General features: G+C 39.1%; 1 protein-coding gene and 1 non-coding gene across 9 annotated transcripts in view; one reads left to right on the forward strand and one right to left on the reverse strand.

Moving 5' to 3' along the window:
* The window catches only part of FN1 (fibronectin 1), a 69,412-nt gene that overhangs the window by 34,427 nt on the left and 16,796 nt on the right, over positions 1-18,189 (forward strand). For 2 of the 8 annotated variants that reach the window (XM_061148801.1, XM_061148804.1), the window contains exons 21-33: positions 637-731; positions 2,146-2,314; positions 3,009-3,095; positions 5,213-5,404; positions 6,674-6,946; positions 8,075-8,257; positions 10,596-10,685; positions 12,747-13,016; positions 13,732-13,848; positions 14,814-14,978; positions 15,505-15,660; positions 16,339-16,452; positions 17,217-17,486. In XM_061148801.1, coding sequence (XP_061004784.1) covers positions 637-731; positions 2,146-2,314; positions 3,009-3,095; positions 5,213-5,404; positions 6,674-6,946; positions 8,075-8,257; positions 10,596-10,685; positions 12,747-13,016; positions 13,732-13,848; positions 14,814-14,978; positions 15,505-15,660; positions 16,339-16,452; positions 17,217-17,486 — 2,181 coding nt within the window. The remainder of the gene's footprint in view (positions 1-636; positions 732-2,145; positions 2,315-3,008; positions 3,096-5,212; positions 5,405-6,673; positions 6,947-8,074; positions 8,258-10,595; positions 10,686-12,746; positions 13,017-13,731; positions 13,849-14,813; positions 14,979-15,504; positions 15,661-16,338; positions 16,453-17,216; positions 17,487-18,189) is intronic. The other 6 variants (XM_061148802.1, XM_061148806.1, XM_061148803.1 and 3 more) reach the window with 3 other exon arrangements.
* TRNAE-UUC (transfer RNA glutamic acid (anticodon UUC)) lies at positions 4,512-4,584 on the reverse strand. Its single transcript has one exon. It is a non-coding gene; the product is annotated as a tRNA-Glu (tRNA).

Here is an 18,189-nt window from a genome sequence, read left to right on the forward strand (position 1 = left end):
GGACAATGGATACATGTATATCCATGGAAAGCTGAGTCCCTTTGCTTTCCACCTGAAACTATCACAATATTGTTAGTTAGTTATACTCCTATATGAAATAAAAAATAATAATTGACCATCATTATGGAATGACTCAGCATAATTGTCTATAATTTAACCATTGTTCTCAAAATAATGATTAAGAAGCAGAGTGATAATCAGTTTGTGATGACCAGTTTTACATTTTATGTGGGATTTTATACTGATGATAGGGAAAGTTGTTGTCATCAAACTCAAATCCCAAACATGATGAAAATACACAGATTACAGAATCCAAGGAGTTGAAAGGGTCCTCTGTGGTGATCCAACTCCTCGTTATTCAAATGTGATTCATGGACCTACAGCATTGGTGTTACGGAAATGCAAACTACCCAGCCACATGTGCACCTATAGAATCAGAACCTGCATTTAAGCCAGGTCTCAGATGATTTGTGTGGTACATGAAAGGTTGAAAGGTACTGATCTACTCCAAATTTTCATGTATGTTACGTTTTGGATCGTTAGTTGACTGAACTGAGGTACCAGATAAAAAATGTTTATCTGCATTCTCCATGATTCCAAGGTTTGAACACATGCTTTTTTGATTCCATTGTACAGTGCAGCCTCTGGGCTCCATCCCACCTTACAACACAGAGGTGACGGAGACCACCATTGTGATTACTTGGACGCCTGCCCCAAGGATTGGTTTTAAGGTAAACTGCAGATGTTCCTAATCTCTTCTGATACAGCCCTGAGGTGTGTTTCTGGATGTGGTTAAAACAGGATGTTTCAAGAATCGGGTGACTTGGGTTTTGTCCTGTTTCTGCTCATACCTCTCTGGCCACATTGTCAGGGCATCACAATACTTCTGCCTTCCTGAATTGCTGGAAAGATGGATTGAGGCTGTAAAAGTGCTTTGCAAAGAAGAAAACAGTATGAAGCTGTTAGTTGTTGTTATCTTGTTTTCACTATCCTTTCCCCCAGGGAATTACATTTAAAGATATATCTAGGGAAACTGCATTTGTTGTATTGTTCTAAATGGGTATCAAGTTCACAAAAACCAATTTAGGGAGGCCAATTAAACTCAGAATAGCTCAAAAATCACATTTTCATCCAATCAGCTTCATCTCAACTTGTTCAAAGCCCCTTGGGTGAATCTCTTAATAGAAGTTAAGATTAAGCTCTTCCCCTATAGATCTGGATACTTGTTTTTTTAAAGTAATGGTATTAGGGAAGTGAGGAATACAAATGAATGTGTTTAAAAGATTTCCTTTCTTTGGCATTTAGAGTGTGGAGAGAGAAATATTTATTATACTTGAAAATCAAGACTAAATCCTAATGATTGTTTGTTTTAAAATATATACCAAAGACCACTTCTTGTTTGAAATATGCAGTAGCATATTGATAATTACACTACTTAAATACAGAGAATCCCTTTTTGAAGATCGTTAGTGTATCTTTTAAATTTCTCTTAGTAGTGTCATTTGGACTTTCAGAAGCCTTATAACTTACTAAGGCTGCCTCCAGAGTTGAACCCTGATGACACAATATTACCTAGGTTTTTTTAAAATAAAATACTAAAAGGGTTGAAAATTCTGGACATAGTAATCTTAATTCTTCTTTTGTAACATATCAATCTTGCATTTGAAGCTGTGAACATACTTCTTCAAAAGGAGTGTTTTTGAAGTACAATGTGTTACAGGGGCTGGTACATTTTTAAGTTGAATGTTAGTAACTCATTAAAGAGAGAACTGGAGGATTTCTTCCAACAAAAAGAAAATAAGAAATGAATGGACATGTAGACTTTGTGTACTTCTGGTTTGTACCAGGAGGTTATTTATCAAGCGAAATAAGATGTAATGATGTTTCTCTGGAATCTTCCATTATAAACTACCTTAACTTAGTTTTGGAAGATACTTCCCCTAACTGGCACCCTCCCCCCAATTCTGGGGAATTTCCAGTGAAATTATTTAATAGAGCTAAAGTAAGTTTCCCAACTTATTCCCAACTAAAAGCAGAGTACAGTTCCTGAGGAGTCCATATTATGCGAAGCATAACCACAACTCAGCAGTAACCCAGCTCTGGAAATGTTTGTCCCTGGTGTTTATTTTGCGTTCTTTCTCCTAGCTGGGTGTACGACCAAGCCAGGGAGGAGAAGCACCACGAGAAGTGACTTCAGAGTCAGGAAGCATCGTTGTGTCCGGCCTGACTCCAGGTGTGGAATACGTTTACACCATCTCTGTCCTCAGAGACGGGCAAGAGAGAGATGCGCCAATTGTGAAGAAAGTGGTGACACGTAAGAGTTCTTTGCCTCTTTTCATATTTTAAACTGTTGCACTTTTTAAAGGTAACTGATAGCAGTTGCTTGTTACTTACAATAATGACACAAGGGGAAGATTTCATTCCTCCTTATATTATTAGCTATTCTAAGTCTGGAGTAGCAAGTTCAACTGATATCATATAATTCATGGCATCAGAAGTGTTCTTTCCATGTCAAAAGTTATCTGTGAATTGATAACACAGAAAAAGATTTCAGCAGTGTTGCAAAATTTAAAATTGTAAAAAAAAAAATGCTCTCAGAGAATTGCTACCCATCATGGTTTCACAGTACAACTTCTTTATTTTTACTGATAATTGAAGGAAGGGAGAGAGGGAGGGAGTGGGGAGGAAGGGAGAGAAACATTCTATAGCTCGAGCACTTTATGCTAGTTTTGTATGCATGCGTGCGTGCATGCTAAGTCACTTCAGTCATGTCCAACCCTTTGTGACCCCATGGACTGTAGCCTACCAGGCTCTTCTGTCCATGGGATTCTCCAGGCAAGAATACTGGAGTGGGTTTCCATGCCTTCCTCCAGGGGATCTTTCTGACCTAGGAGTTGAACCCACATCTCTTACAACAACTGCATTGGCAGGCAGGGGTTTTACTACTAGCACCACCTGGGAAGCCCCATGCGAGCTTTAACTTCTCATTAAATTTTTTTTCTGTGTAGCACTGTCTCCACCAACGAACTTGCACCTGGAGACAAACCCTGACACTGGAGTGCTTACCGTGTCCTGGGAGAGGAGTACCACTCCTGGTAAGCCCACAATGTATCAGAGGACAGAATTCTAAGGGCAATGAAAGGGAGAAATCACCTCCCTTTTACAGAATGAAAAACCTTAAGACTCAGAAAAAATTAACTTATATCCATTGTCACAAATGTTACAGAACTGGGATTGTAACTTACGTGTTCAGACTCACTCTCACATTCAGCATCATGTATTTGGATCTTAATTGTTAGTTTGACTTAGACTCAATACTGAGAAATTTGGCTCAATGGCATTCTGTGATTGTTTTTTTAAAGCTTTACATAAAGCTTTTATCTAAACTCGTTCACACATGTTTATACCCATGGACTGTAGCCTGCCAAGTTCCTCTGTTCATGGAATCTTCCAGGCAAGAATACTGGAGTGGGTTGCCATTTCCTGCAGGAGATCTTCCCGACCCAGGGATTAAACCTGTGTCTCCTGCATTTAAGGCTGTTTCTTTACCTGCTGAGCCATTAGGGAAGCCCCATACAATCCTAATGTGTGTAGAGATACCTATGACAATATTCAAGTATCATTATGGAATGGGGCGATGGCAAGAGAAATTTTAGATATTCCTGATCTTTGTCAAGTCTATGAGAAGTGTTAACTGAAATATTTATCATTGGTTATATTAGGGGAATTACTACTGAGATATCAGGATATTCGTTATTGGGAAAATTCTAAATTAGAAACAGAAATGCCAACTAATGTTGATGGCATCCATAACGACTATATGTACTTATTAGATGGCTTTATTTTGCTTATTATTTCACTATTCTGATTTGTATTCTTATTTTTTAAAAATAGTTCTTACCTTTGCTGGGATACACAGTTGAGGCAATTATCTCTAAATTGGATCAATATGTGCTGTCACACACAATAAAGCTAGCTCAAAATATCTTTTTTAATTCCCTCTGAAGTAAAGTGATTTTTGGTGAAGTTTTCATTACCTGTAGAAGCATCATTTAAGCCCAAACTACACTATTTCCAGTTGAATCACTCTAAAGTTGAAACTTTTAGATTGGCAAGTTTCATGCTTGTCTGAAGCTAGATCATTAATATTTAGTCTTAATGGATGGTTTAGTCTATCCATATGAATGATCATTAGCACATGTAATGACCTAAACATTTATTTCCCATCCAGTTGGAATTCCTTGTATATACTACTTTAGTGGTCACCTTATTCCTGAGTATAAAATATACCATCATTTTCTCCCTTTTTAGTAAGTTTAACTTAAACATAACTTTCTCACTTTACTTTTAGTCTGTCCCTGTGACTCTCTGGTCATTGCTATTTTAATTTGAATGTCTCTCTCCTCCCCTCAACCCTCTCACTGCCCTACTTCTATGATCTCTGAAGTCTTCAGCAGTTAATACACTATTTTTAAAAATTTGGCCATGCCATGCAACATATGGGATCTTAATTCCCTGACTGGGTATCAAACCCAAGACCCCTGCATTGAAAGCACAGAGTCTTAACCACTGGACCACCAGGGAAATCCCAATAAAATTTTCCTAGAATAGAGTCTAGGAAAACTTTTGTTTTTCACTTTTTCTCCTTTCCTTATTGTTGAATAATATTAGTCACTCAGTCATGTCAGACTCTTTGCAACCTCATAGACTGTAGTCAGCCAGGCTCCTCTGTCCATGGAATTCTCCAGGCAAGAATATTGGAGTGGGTAGACATTCCCTTCTCCAGGGGATCTTCCCCACCTGTAAATCCCATAGGTTCAGACCTTATTTTAATAAATGAGGAGAACCTATTTTGGGGAGTATGCCTAAGGGTGAGAGCCAGTTCCCTGCTAAGCAGGTATAACAGAATATCCTTCAGCTGTCCTGCAAATGATCCACTAAGGAAAACAGGGTATGCATGGTAGAAGGAACATGGAATTTAGGACAGAAGAGCCTCTGGTAATCATTTTCCCTTTCTAAGATTCTCTTTAAACTGAGGATATTAATACCTCCCTTCAGGGCTGTTGTAAGCACTGAATGACAGGAGGTGGAGTCTTCAGCACGTAAAGGTTGAGTCCTTGCCCCATCCCCCTTCGAGCGTGCATCAGTCCAGTAATTGGCTCAGGGTGGCAAAGGTTCTGGGCAGTAACTTTTTCCTTTCTATTTTCTGCAGACATTACTGGCTACAGAATCACCACCACCCCCACAAACGGCCAGCAGGGATACTCTCTGGAGGAAGTGGTCCATGCTGATCAGAGTTCCTGCACCTTCGAAAACTTGAGTCCGGGCCTGGAGTACAATGTCAGTGTTTACACTGTCAAAGATGACAAGGAAAGTGTCCCTATCTCTGATACCATCATCCCAGGTAATGGAAAAATCAGCTGTTACCTTCCGAGTGGCAGTTCCAATAAGAGTGGGGATTAACCTCTTAATCCCCAGATGGTTGAGTGTGTCAAACTATGTTTGGGATTTAATTCTGACCTCCCAACCACAATCTCTAGAACCATGACGTCAAAGCCACTATTTGGACAAATGCTTGCTGTTAACACTGCTTGACTCTCTGTGCTTCACTGGGATGCTCTTTGTCGCGATGGGTATGCAGTGGAGTGGCAGCCATGGCATTAACTCTGTACTGTCCGCTCACGTGGAAGTATTACTAAAACAATGTCATATGTCTGTACTCAGTACCAACAGGCGAAAAGTAATATGGTAAATGCATCCCATCCATACATTTTTGCCTGATCTTACAGTCTCCATATGTGAGCACTGAAATAGTTCTTGGTTGACACACACATTCAGTTCTTCATCTTGCTATTTCAAATCCCTCTTTTTTTTAATTGAAAAAAAAAAGGAAAAAGAAAGGCCACACTTTTAGGGTGTACTTTCTTGTGGATTGAATGACAACATTGAAGAGATCTACCATGGGATAGGTCTATTGTTCGTCCAAAATTGAATCATGACAGAATGAAAGCGTTGGACAGATTGTGTTCTTTGCACGATTTGGTAGAATGCTTTTACTAATACTAATTAAATAACTTTGATTATGAAATGAACAAAATATTAACAGTGGCCTTGGACTCAGGCCTGTCTTTCACCTGAATGTACTTTTGAATGGCACATTTTAAACCATACATTCATAATGTGTTAGCATTATGGTCCTGATGTTGTCATGAGTTTTTCTATGGGAAAAAAAGAAAAACTCATCAATCAATTTTTTTAACTTTTTTCATGCAAGCTTTATTCTCCTACTAAAAAGTTTTAGATTATTTTTTAACTTTGCTGTTACTTACTATAGATATTATATCTAGGTTCTAAGAATGGTTTTGATATCCCAAACAGGACTGTAATCTTTAGAACCTGAGAGGTTCAAACTTTACTGTTTTGGGGATTTTCAAAAAAGAAACAAACCAAAAACCCCTAAAGGAATATTGTAACCTGTTTTAGTCTCCCAGGGAAGCAAACTATTCATGGTGCTTAAAAAGTCTTTTCAGATAATTTGGGACAGATTGCATATTACCATCATTGCTTTAACACTATCAATTTTACCACTAGTAACCTGATGTACACTGCTTTATTTTTTCCTCTTTTTTGCCTCTGTTTTCCTTTTGCCCTCCTTTGCTTTGTAACTCAATAGAGGTGCCCCAACTCACTGACCTAAGCTTTGTTGATATAACTGATTCAAGCATCGGCCTGAGGTGGACCCCGCTAAACTCTTCCACCATTATTGGGTACCGCATCACAGTAGTTGCGGCAGGAGAAGGTATCCCTATTTTTGAAGATTTTGTGGACTCCTCAGTAGGATACTACACAGTCACAGGGCTGGAGCCCGGCATTGACTATGACATCAGCGTTATCACTCTCATTAATGGCGGAGAGAGTGCCCCTACTACACTGACACAACAAACGGGTGAATTTTGAAAACTTCTGTGTTTAAGACATGGATGGTGTTGCATGCTGTCCCCAGTCACTCTGGTTAAATGTGGATGTTTCAAGGGAAAAACCAGCAATTTGTCAAAGATTAAGAGAGGGTGGATCAGGGGGTAAGGAGCAGAAGGCATATGCTTCACTGATTGGATGAAGACATACGTGGTAGTCTTAAGTACATTTTCACTGAAGTCATGAATATGAATTTGTGTAAAGCTAGAGAAATATAGACATCTGATCTATCAAGTAAAAAATGCCAAAAGTTCATTGAATTTGCAGACCTGGAATTTAAAAAAAAAAAATCTAACATTTATACCAAATTGTATCAAGAGCACCAGTTAATAAGAGGAAATGTACTTCCAAAATGTACCATTAGACTCTTCCTTCTGCTCTTTAATAAACTCTACCATCTTGTTTGTGAGTGTCTAAAAACTGATTGAAATTTAGGGTAGAGTGGAAGGAGGGTTTCTTTGTGGTAGGAGAAAACGAGACTTTGGTGCATTCTAGGTTTTATTGCCATGATAAGCTAAAGAAACTCCTCTTTAACCACAGACTGGGGACCAGCATGCAACACTATAAAGGTTCTCTGCCCTGCATGGTAAGAAACATGCTGAGAACCCATTTGCATGAACCCTTCTCACCTGTAAGTAGAATTCACTGATGGAATTGTAGCTGTGGCGTAGCTGTAGTCACTCCTGTCAGGGGGACATTTAGGACCTTCCTGTCTTTTTGTCTGTATGCATGTGTTTGTTTGGAAAGTATCGCTATGTTTCTCTTTGCTGTGTGGCAACTTAAGCCTCTTCAGCCTGGGATCAAATAATCATCCGTGGTATTAATCATGTACCTTGATTTTATGTATTTGAAAGTGAATTGAAATTTTTCTTTAAAATATACGGACGGCAGAAAGGTTAAAGGGGCCTAACAGTACTGGGTGTAGTGTTTTATTTTTAACAGTAGTACACTATGATTTAGATTAGATGAGACTATTTGCATGATGATGACTTGTTTCCTTTATGCATGAAGTACTGGTTTTACCTTTCCAGCTGTCCTTGTTCAGCTTTATTTTTTAAGTGACATTATTAACTGAGTCTTCCTTCTTGTTTGAAACCAGCTGTCCCTCCTCCCACTGACCTGCGGTTCACCAATGTTGGTCCCGACACGATGCGTGTCACCTGGGCTCCACCCTCATCCATTGAACTGACCAACTTCCTCGTGCGTTACTCGCCCGTGAAAAATGAGGAGGATGTTGCCGAGCTGTCGATTTCTCCTTCAGACAATGCGGTGGTCTTAACAAGTAAGCATTCAAGTGTATTTGTTCAGTAAATACTAGGCTGGCACGTACGGAGAAGAATTTTGTGTTCTCGGGTAGGAGCAACAGAGATTAAGACAGACACAACAGAACTACAACCTAGATTCCAAATCTAATGCACAGCTCTGTAATTTGAAAGATGTTATATTTGTTGTTATTTTAACATATCTTTGATATCTACAACTTTTTAAAAATCAGAGTGGAAAAACACCAACTGTGAAGTTCAAAGACTTCAAACAAGTCCTGCTTCCAAATAAGCACATTAAAAACAAATGTGTGCTAAGAGACATTACATGACTAAATCTCAGTGTTTAGCGAGAGAAAAAAATGAGGATTGAAACTAGTGTCACGGCATCTGTCTTATTCTCATTTAAGTGTCAGCAGGTAATCTATTTGGTATTTGAAACTTAGAAACAGTGACTGGTCACTCAGGATAGATCAGGATTTTATTTTGAAGAAAGAGCCAGAAGTTTAATTTGTACTTCAAAAAGAATCTGTTAGCAGGATTTCTCTGAAGGAGGAGGACTTTTGAAAATAACTGACACTAAAATAAACAGCCACAGTTTATGGAAGTTGTTTCTTTCTAGTTCCTACCCTTTTGAAATTGATATTTTTTATTAAAGAAAATAAAAGGAGACTGCTACATGTTGTGTTTCACATAAATATTGCTTCTCATTATTTTTGCTGTAATAGTAAAATACACATATAAGAACAGCAAATGTTTTTACATAAGGGAAAACTAGCTCACATTTAGGTACACTACCTAATGATGGTCTTAAGACATCATCCATCTTTCAGAGAATCTTTTAGAGAATGAAATACAAAGAAAAGCAACTCAGCATGACCATAGTCCTGGTTTCTCATTTTGTGGCTGAGGGTGAGAAATCAATATGTCTGCCTTTCAGTGGGGCTATGATTCTGTTCTGGAGCATTCATTCTGGAATCAGTAGTTACGGCATTACCCACTACAAAAGGCTCTGCATCAGGACCACTGTCTGCCCCACATTAGCCACAGATCTGTCACATGTTCAAATGTTCTAAGGTCTTATTCTAGATCCAATTCTAGATCACAAGGTAGCCATTTCCCCCCAGAGAAGCCATTAATTATCCTGATTATACAGTTGAAGCAACTGAGGTCTCCAGTGGCCAAGTCCATTGCCCCTGGCCAAGCAGGAAGGAGGAAACGGGAGTCCAAACATCCTGTTTCCTAGTCTTGTGATTTTTTAAAACTTTCAGGGGCCCCTGCAGAAGGGGAGATGGTGTAGCGGGAAAAGGGTCTTGTGAGTAGGAATTCAAAGGTTAGAAACCTTACTCTGTATCTTTTTGGTACCTCAGAATGAAAGGAGACCCAGGAATGTATTTTCACCTCAAATATTCTGTGTGTGTGTGCTCTCAGTTATGTTTGGCTTTGTAACTCCATGGACTGTAGCCCTCCAGACTTCTCTGTCCGTGGGATTTTCTAGGCAAAAATTCTGGAGTGGGTTGCTGTTTCCTACTCCAGGGGATCTTCCTGACCCAGAGATCAAATCCATGTCTTGTCCATCTCCTGCACTGCAGGCGGATTCTTTACCAGTGAGCCACCTGGGAAGCCCCTTAAAATTTTCTGATCTTACCTTAGTATGGCAGAACCCATCACTCTCTATAATAAGTATGACTCTTTTCAAGTAAAGGTTAATTGTTAAGACCGTTGGTCTTCACTTGGGTCATCTGCTGTGTCATCTTGGGCACATATATCAGAAAAGATAACTTCTCTGTGCCTTATTTTTCTCATTTGTGAGCTGGGGATAATTGTAAACCAAACTTTTGGAGGTAATGGATATGTTCATTGTCTTGAATGTGGTGATGGTTTCAGAAGTCTATACGCTTGTCAAAATCTGTCAAATTAGACATTTTAAGTATTGGCAGTTTATCGTTTGGCAATAAACCAGTTTTTAAAAGTAGCAGTCTACCTCCTTGTGTTGCTGTGAGGAGTATAACTGATATCTGCAGTGCCATAGTCATGAATACGTGCCCTCAACAGATGTGCTGTTAAGTGAATGACAGAAATATTACTGTGCTGCAGAAGCTCCAGCTTATTTCAGATGCAGCTGAGTCACACCCACGGAAGTGGAGTTGAGGGAAGGGCTTGAAGACGCTCCAGGGTAGCGCGGCCCTTCCGCATCCCTGCCGATAGCCCCTCTCCAGGTAGCAGCGTTCACTTCGGCGTAAATAGGCTCTAGAACTGGACTCTTGGATATTTTACTAGTTGAAATAGTACCAAGGGTGCTTCGGTTTTTCATTCTTTCAAGCACATTATAAAAATAATTCTCATTTGTCTTTTCAGATCTCCTGCCTGGCACCGAGTATTTAGTCAGCGTCTCCAGCGTTTACGAGCAGCATGAGAGCATACCTCTGAGAGGAAGACAGAAAACCGGTGAGTCATGTGGGCGACGTGCTTACAGAGTAGCTTTCACCTTCCAATTGTGAAGAGCAAAATGTGGTGCTGCTTCTAAAAATACATCTCCATTTTTTGGGGGAGCGGTCATTATCTTTGACCACTGGTCTTAAAAATTAAGACACCTTATGGGGATGTAAATGGGTGCAGCCATTGTGGAAGACAGTGAGGAGATTCCTTAGAAAACTGAAAATAAAGTTACCGTATGATCCAGTAATCCCACTCCTGAGCATATACACAGCCAAACTATAATTCAAAAGGATGCACACAACCCTATGTGCATAGCAGCACTGTTTACAATAGCCAAGACATGGAAATAGCCTCAGTGACCATCGACAGATGAATGGCTAAAGATGTGGTACATGTATACAGTGGAATACTACTCAGTCATTTTAAAAGAATGAAATAATAATGCCATTTGCAGCAACATGGATGCAACTAGAGAGTATCATAGTAAGTGAAGTAAGTCAGAAAGAGAAAGACACACACCATATCACTTATATATGGAATCTAAGATATGACACGAATGAACATATTTATGAAACAAAAACAGACTTTCAGATATAAAAAGCAGATTTGTGGTTGCTAAAGGGAAAGGGGTTGGGGAGGAAAGGACTGAGAGATTAGGATTTGGGATTAGCAGGTTCAACCTATTATACATGGATGGATAAACAATCAGGTCCTACTCTATAGCACAGGGAGCTATATTCAATACCCTATCATAAACCATAACAGAAAAGAATATTAAAAAATAGAATGTATATATATGTATAGCTGAATCACTTTGCTGTATAGCAGAAATTAACACAGCATTGTAAATCAGCTATACTTCAATAAAAAAATATTGATTTTTTTAAAAAATTAAAACACCTTATTCAACTGTTACTCTGACTTCCAGTCACTAAGATTGTACTCTCTGCCTCCAGGGAGGATTGAAAATAGTTCAGAAACTTTGTTGTCTGTCTTTTAAAAACTATCTCCCAAGAATAATATTTTGTAATTTCCATTATTGAGAGATAGTGAAATTCCTTTTCATTAGGCAGCTCTGTCTAATGGCTGACCCAACACTGTCATTGTCATCTAAGTATTTTCCCTCCTTACTAAGCCAATGAGTTTATTTCTTTTTTCCCTACTTGATGGAATATCCATTTACCTATAAAGGGAGTAGAATAGAATCTATAATATTATGCCCTTCTTAAATATGAGTATTACTGTTAATTTTTCCCTTTTAAAAAGTGCACTTTAATATAACCACTTGCTTATTTTTCATAGTCCACTTGCTTCCAAAAAGAAGTTGTGGTATCTCAATTTGAGACTGACATGCTGCCTATTGCGCTAAGCGGGCGATGGTATCTCAGTTTGATTCGAGTATGTTATTGAAGTAAATGTTATAACTAAAATGAAAATTGCTGAAATCCCAGAGAAGTTAAGTGATTTGAATTTGAGATCAGCCCTAAATTTTGTTAATTTTTCTTCAATGTGCTAAATTCTCAATTCACAAGGAATTAGGTGAACTGTAATTTGTCCAGGATGAAGTCTTATCTTAGTTTTAGAAAGTCTTTTGTTTGGCATTGTTAGCACCCTGTTGACATATCAATTCCCTCTTGAGTGTAGAAAGCTTCTTTGAGAGCCAAACACCTAATCTTGAGAGCGGGCAGGTCTTGCCTTACGTTGAGAGATACACTTATAGGATAGAAACAGAATACTTGAACAATGAAGCATTTGAAAAATATCAGTTCCCAGAATATCTTAAACTCCTGTCTTCAAATGTGACGCAGAATCACCTGGATTACTTAGCCAAAACAAAAAGAAAAAAAAAATGAGTTGGACAACTTGAACAGAGTCAGTTTATTATTTTTAAATATATCTGTGCCTTAGAACCAATGTGTCAGAACCTAAGGTTCACGACAATTCATTGTTAGTGGAAAAGGGTTGAAACGCTGGATGGATATTACTTTTCCTTACATTCTTTGTCACTTCCTCAGTTGGTGCTATCCTTTTTCCCCCTTTATCTCTTCCTCCCCCGGATGGGAAAAACAGGTCTCGATTCCCCAAGTGGCATTGACTTTTCTGATATCACTGCCAACTCTTTCACTGTCCATTGGATTGCTCCGCGAGCCACCATCACTGGCTACAGGATCCGCCATCATCCTGAACACATGGGTGGAAGACCTCGGGAAGATCGAGTGCCCCCCTCTCGGAATTCCATCACCCTCACCAACCTGATCCCAGGCACAGAATATGTGGTCAGCATTGTTGCTCTTAATAGTAAAGAGGAAAGTCAGCCCTTGGTTGGCCAACAATCAACAGGTAACTTGTTTTCCCATCTGCAAAGAAACTCAGAGGACTTTCCTATGGAGGCAATAGCTTCTGTGACACAGCTCTGTGTTGTCTGAGTCATCATATCTCAAAAAAAAATAGATTATGGTTATGAGATAACTTCTTTATTCCAAGAAATTTCTCACCTGGATTAGGTGTATGTGCATTTTTAAGAACTAAAGTTTTATTCGAAAAGTTGAAAACGTTCTGTTTCAAAGTTCTCTGTTAAAAACAAAATCATTTTAATATAACATTGTAAATTGTTCTTAGACTATAGATGCTTAAGTACTTAGGGAAGAAGTATGGTCATTTCTGTACTTCAGTCTCAAATGGATTAACAAAAAGACATAGACAGAGGCAAGGAAACATGGCAAATATCACCAATTAGCAAATACCTAGACAGGAAATATGGGGGTTCATTATATTATTTTTATAACTTTTACTTTGTTTCAAAATTTTTTCAAAATAAGAAATTGAGGGGAAAATGCTTCACATAAACTTGAAATAATCATCTTGCCACGATTTGAATTGTCTCCTTGACCCCTAACCTTGCATTGTTCATAACTTTTAATTTTGCTGATTTTGTATAACATTTACATTATTATATGGAGGAAGCATAAAAGCAGTGATCCAGAGAGTGAACAAAAGGTGGATCAGGGCATCCTTGGAAAGTTACAGATGTGAAAACTTTCCCTTGTGTTTCTAGTTTCTGATGTTCCAAGGGACCTGGAAGTCATTGCTGCAACCCCCACTAGCCTGCTGATCAGCTGGGATGCTCCTGCTGTTACAGTGAGATACTACAGGATCACCTATGGAGAAACAGGTGCGTTAGGGAAGGGCTTCTTCACACCCTGATTGAGTCTTCTGCCACGGGGGTAACCTTAAAGCCCAGTATTGGGTGCATAATTAAAGAAACTTTGGCAAGTCCATTCAGTGGAGCCTTGATTTTTTTTTAAGAGTGTGTAGGAAATATGTGTGATATAACTGTTGGCAAAATCAAGATAAAACATTGTTTGTATAATACTAGAGGGGAACAGTAGAGCTGAGGAAGAAGGATTGTAAATTCACAACTGTATTATCAGTGGTGAAATGGTAAGTAATTTGTATTTCTCTTCCTTTTACTTTCCTGTATTTTTAAGATTTTATTTAACATGAATATATTCCATTAAGATGTTGGAAAAGGACCCCAGTATATGAAATCTTTTATATACATATATACATACATACATACATACATACATATACATATATATAACTTGTTTGTGGCTATGCTGGGTCTTTGTTGCTGTACAGGCCTTTTTCCAGTCGGGGTACACGGGCTTCTCTTGTTGAAGAGCACAAGCCCTATAGCACAGGCTCAGTAGTTGTGGTACATGGCATGTAGTCCATGGCATGTGGGATTTTTCCAGGTCAGGGATCAAACCCCCATCTCCTGCATTGGCAGGCAGATTCTTTTACCACTGAGCCACCAGGGAAGCCCAATATGTGCAGTCTTGAATTGAGGACTTACCCTCTTTCCCCTTCTAATTTTCACCTACCACATGTTAAAGCTGCAATGTTAAAAGAGCATTTTAACTACAATTTTTCTCTCAATTTTTACACACTCAAGGCTTACTACATACATAAATAAATATACTTTTCTGTTCAGGGTCTGTTAATAGGACTCTTTAAAAGTGAATAAGCAAAGGCATAACTTACAAGCTGCTCTCAATATGTTAATTCAGTAACTCAGCAATCCCCAAGTGTCTGTCGGTCCCTCACACTTTGAACTAACCCCGTTTCAAACAGGAGGAAGTAGCCCTGTCCAGGACTTCACCGTGCCTGGGAGCAAGTCTACAGCTACCATCAGTGGTCTTAAACCTGGAGTGGACTACACCATCACTGTCTATGCTGTCACTGGCCGTGGGGACAGCCCGGCAAGCAGCAAGCCCGTTTCCATCAATTACCGGACAGGTACTTATCTTCTTCTCGGATGACCCAGGCTCATTTACACAAAAACTTTTTACAGTGTTCTCCCAAAGTATCTTCCTCATTGTGGAACCGATTTTCTTTTGTAAAAAGATGAAGCAACAGCTACAGAGTTTTGAACCAGATATATAAGGAGCACCCCAAGGGCAGGGATTTTTTTCTGTTTTGTTGATTGCTGTATTTCACGTGCCTGTAATACAGAGAGGCACAGAGGATTTTCAGTAAATATTTGTTAATGAATGAATGGATGAGCCGATAAGGTAAGGAGACCACCATCTATAGGAAATATAATTTCTTTGTGAATGAAACAGGCATATTGAAAATAGGCAATGGTATCAAGATCCAAGCACCACTCTCAAAAGTTCTCCGTGCATCTGCAAAATAAACATCTGAGAATCATTAGTAGTAGTAAGAGATTATTCTGTCTGTACCAGAACTGGAGACAAAGCCTAGTCTAGTTTTGTCCTTAGGAGCTGGGGCTTCATTGGTTTCTCTTGGTTTTTATTTGTAGAAATTGACAAACCATCACAGATGCAAGTGACTGATGTCCAAGACAACAGCATTAGTGTCAGGTGGCTGCCTTCAAGTTCCCCTGTTACTGGTTACAGAGTGACCACTGCTCCTAAAAATGGCCCAGGACCATCAAAAACGAAAACTGTAGGTCCAGGTAAGAAGAGCCAACCTCTCACATACATCAGGATAAACAGAGTAGGACCAAATGATATGTTTTTGTAAATAAATGACCAGCTGGCTGTGAGTACTATACAGTTGCATATCAAGTGTCAAAGTTTCCGTATTTATGAATTTGGGGCTCGAGGTTGTTACCAACTCCCTATACGGTAGAAGTTTTAGGACTGCATTTCTGTTTTTATATATGTAGTAGTGTTTGATGGTGTGCACATCTTAAATTACTAGATTTCATCTTTGTGATTTTGTTTATCATGCACATTAAGAAGAGACAGGTGGGCCTAGCTGACTTTTAAATATTCTTTTAGCCCTTGTTTCTGTTTTCATATAAAATAATTGTGAAATTAAGATCCTCAGGCTATATCTTAAAGTCCAGTTAGTTTTCATTTTTCCAAGAGCAGCATCATTCATTGTTGGCACCATCATATTCAATTTTAGAGTTTAGCCTTTGGTGGACTTCACTCCAATATGGTAATTTGTATTAGCACTGAACGTGTTTGTCTAAGAGGAAATCCATGTGTGAGTCCTCTAATATTTTCATGATAATTCTGCAAATGAAAATTCCTGGCTACCACACGTTTATTACCAAATGCTGAAAGTCCTTGGTTGTCATAACGGATGACATAGAAGCTGCATTTGCTTTTCACTCCCTTTGCAGATCAAACAGAAATGACAATTGAAGGCTTGCAGCCCACAGTGGAGTATGTGGTCAGTGTCTATGCTCAGAATCAAAATGGAGAGAGTCAGCCTCTGGTTCAGACAGCGGTAACCAGTATGTAACCAGTGTCTGTTTTCCATGTTCAAAGTCAAACTTTGTTCTTAGCTGTCTGGATACCTAGTTTGTATCTTGAGCTGAGCCCATTGCAAACATTTCTCCTTCTCAGTGATGAACATACAGGGAAAGAAGTTGGGGAACTACCATAGTTAGTTGTGCTATGCTTTGAATTGCTTTTGCTCAAATGGCCTCAGCAAAATCCTATTAGCCTATAGCAAATCTACAAAATGTGCTTGCATCTCCTTTTCGAGAGCTGGATGGTAAAGTTGATTGAAGTGTGCCACATGAAGCTCTTATGTTTGGAGCATTTGTGTGGCTGGACTGACGTTTAATGTAAATACTCAATGGGTGGGTTGGGGGGGGTTAAAGATTATAACAATCTGAATCTAACATTTAAAATCAACTTTACCACTTCCAAGTATAAAAAAATCCAGGTCTGTGAGACTAACATCACATTGCCAAAACAAATCTAGGTAGAATATCTTAAAATGTATATAAATAAATCCTCATTTGGGGACATTTTGCGGGATATCTACGCATCTCATGTACACCTGTTTTTAGTAAGTGATGCGACATTAAATATTTTCTAAACCAAAAAGCCTTATGCAAGGGTCAAGTAATTTTCCATTTAATAGTGGGTTAATTGGAATTTAATTCATCAAAGAAAAAATGGTATCTGCAGAACTGCTTTGCATGTTATCAAAATGCTTATTTCACAACTTGCTTTTCACATAACCTCTTACCATTAATTTGCCTAACAGACATTGATCGCCCTAAAGGACTGGCATTCACTGATGTGGATGTCGATTCCATCAAAATTGCTTGGGAAAGCCCACAGGGGCAAGTTTCCAGGTACAGGGTGACCTACTCGAGCCCTGAGGATGGAATCCATGAGCTATTCCCTGCACCTGATGGTGAAGAGGAGACTGCAGAGCTGCAAGGCCTCAGGCCGGGTTCTGAGTACACAGTCAGTGTGGTTGCCTTGCACGATGATATGGAGAGCCAGCCCCTGATTGGAACCCAGTCCACAGGTATATCGTTCATCGCACCACTGGGTGCTCGTGGGAGCAGTGGCTTTATGCCCTGCTGAGTGCATTACACTTTTATCAGGCTATTGATTACCATGTAAGGGGGTACCCAGAAACACAGCCTATCTATTAGGAAAGCCCCTCTTTACAGGAGAACAGTAATAAGCAGTGAAGTGTAGGTGACATAGAGAAATTCTAATAATAGGAAATTTTGGAGTGGCTTGGCTTACCACCAAGGCCATAAAGCAAGACATTTGAAGTTAACATGAAAATTGTGGATTATTTCTTGACTCCCTGTGGTTATGCTCACTGTGTATAAAAGAAAGAAATCTGGCATCTTAGAGCTTACTCTCAGAAAGGAACCCAAACTGAGCCATTTCATGGTAGCAGGATTCTGAGCACACATGGGTAAGCCCTTCCTTCTCTGGTTAGAGATCACATGCTCAGTGTATAATTTTGCTTAAAGGCCTAGGAATCAGATGCATAGGAAAGAGATGGTAGGGCAGATGCTTTCCACCATGCTTTATCTTCTTGTGCTTGTCTCTGAAGCAGCGTGGAATGCTAAAGATGTCCCCTGTGACAGCATAAAACCTGGAGGTGACAATCCGTATTATTGCTCTTTGCTTCTCTTTCCTGCTTCTGTTTTGAGCCAATTTTCTTCCTATGCTGCAACACAGAGAATACTTCAGATTTAGCAGTGATATCG

Source organism: Dama dama, chromosome 8, assembly GCF_033118175.1.
Source record: "Dama dama isolate Ldn47 chromosome 8, ASM3311817v1, whole genome shotgun sequence".
Classification (NCBI taxonomy): Eukaryota; Metazoa; Chordata; class Mammalia; order Artiodactyla; family Cervidae; genus Dama; species Dama dama.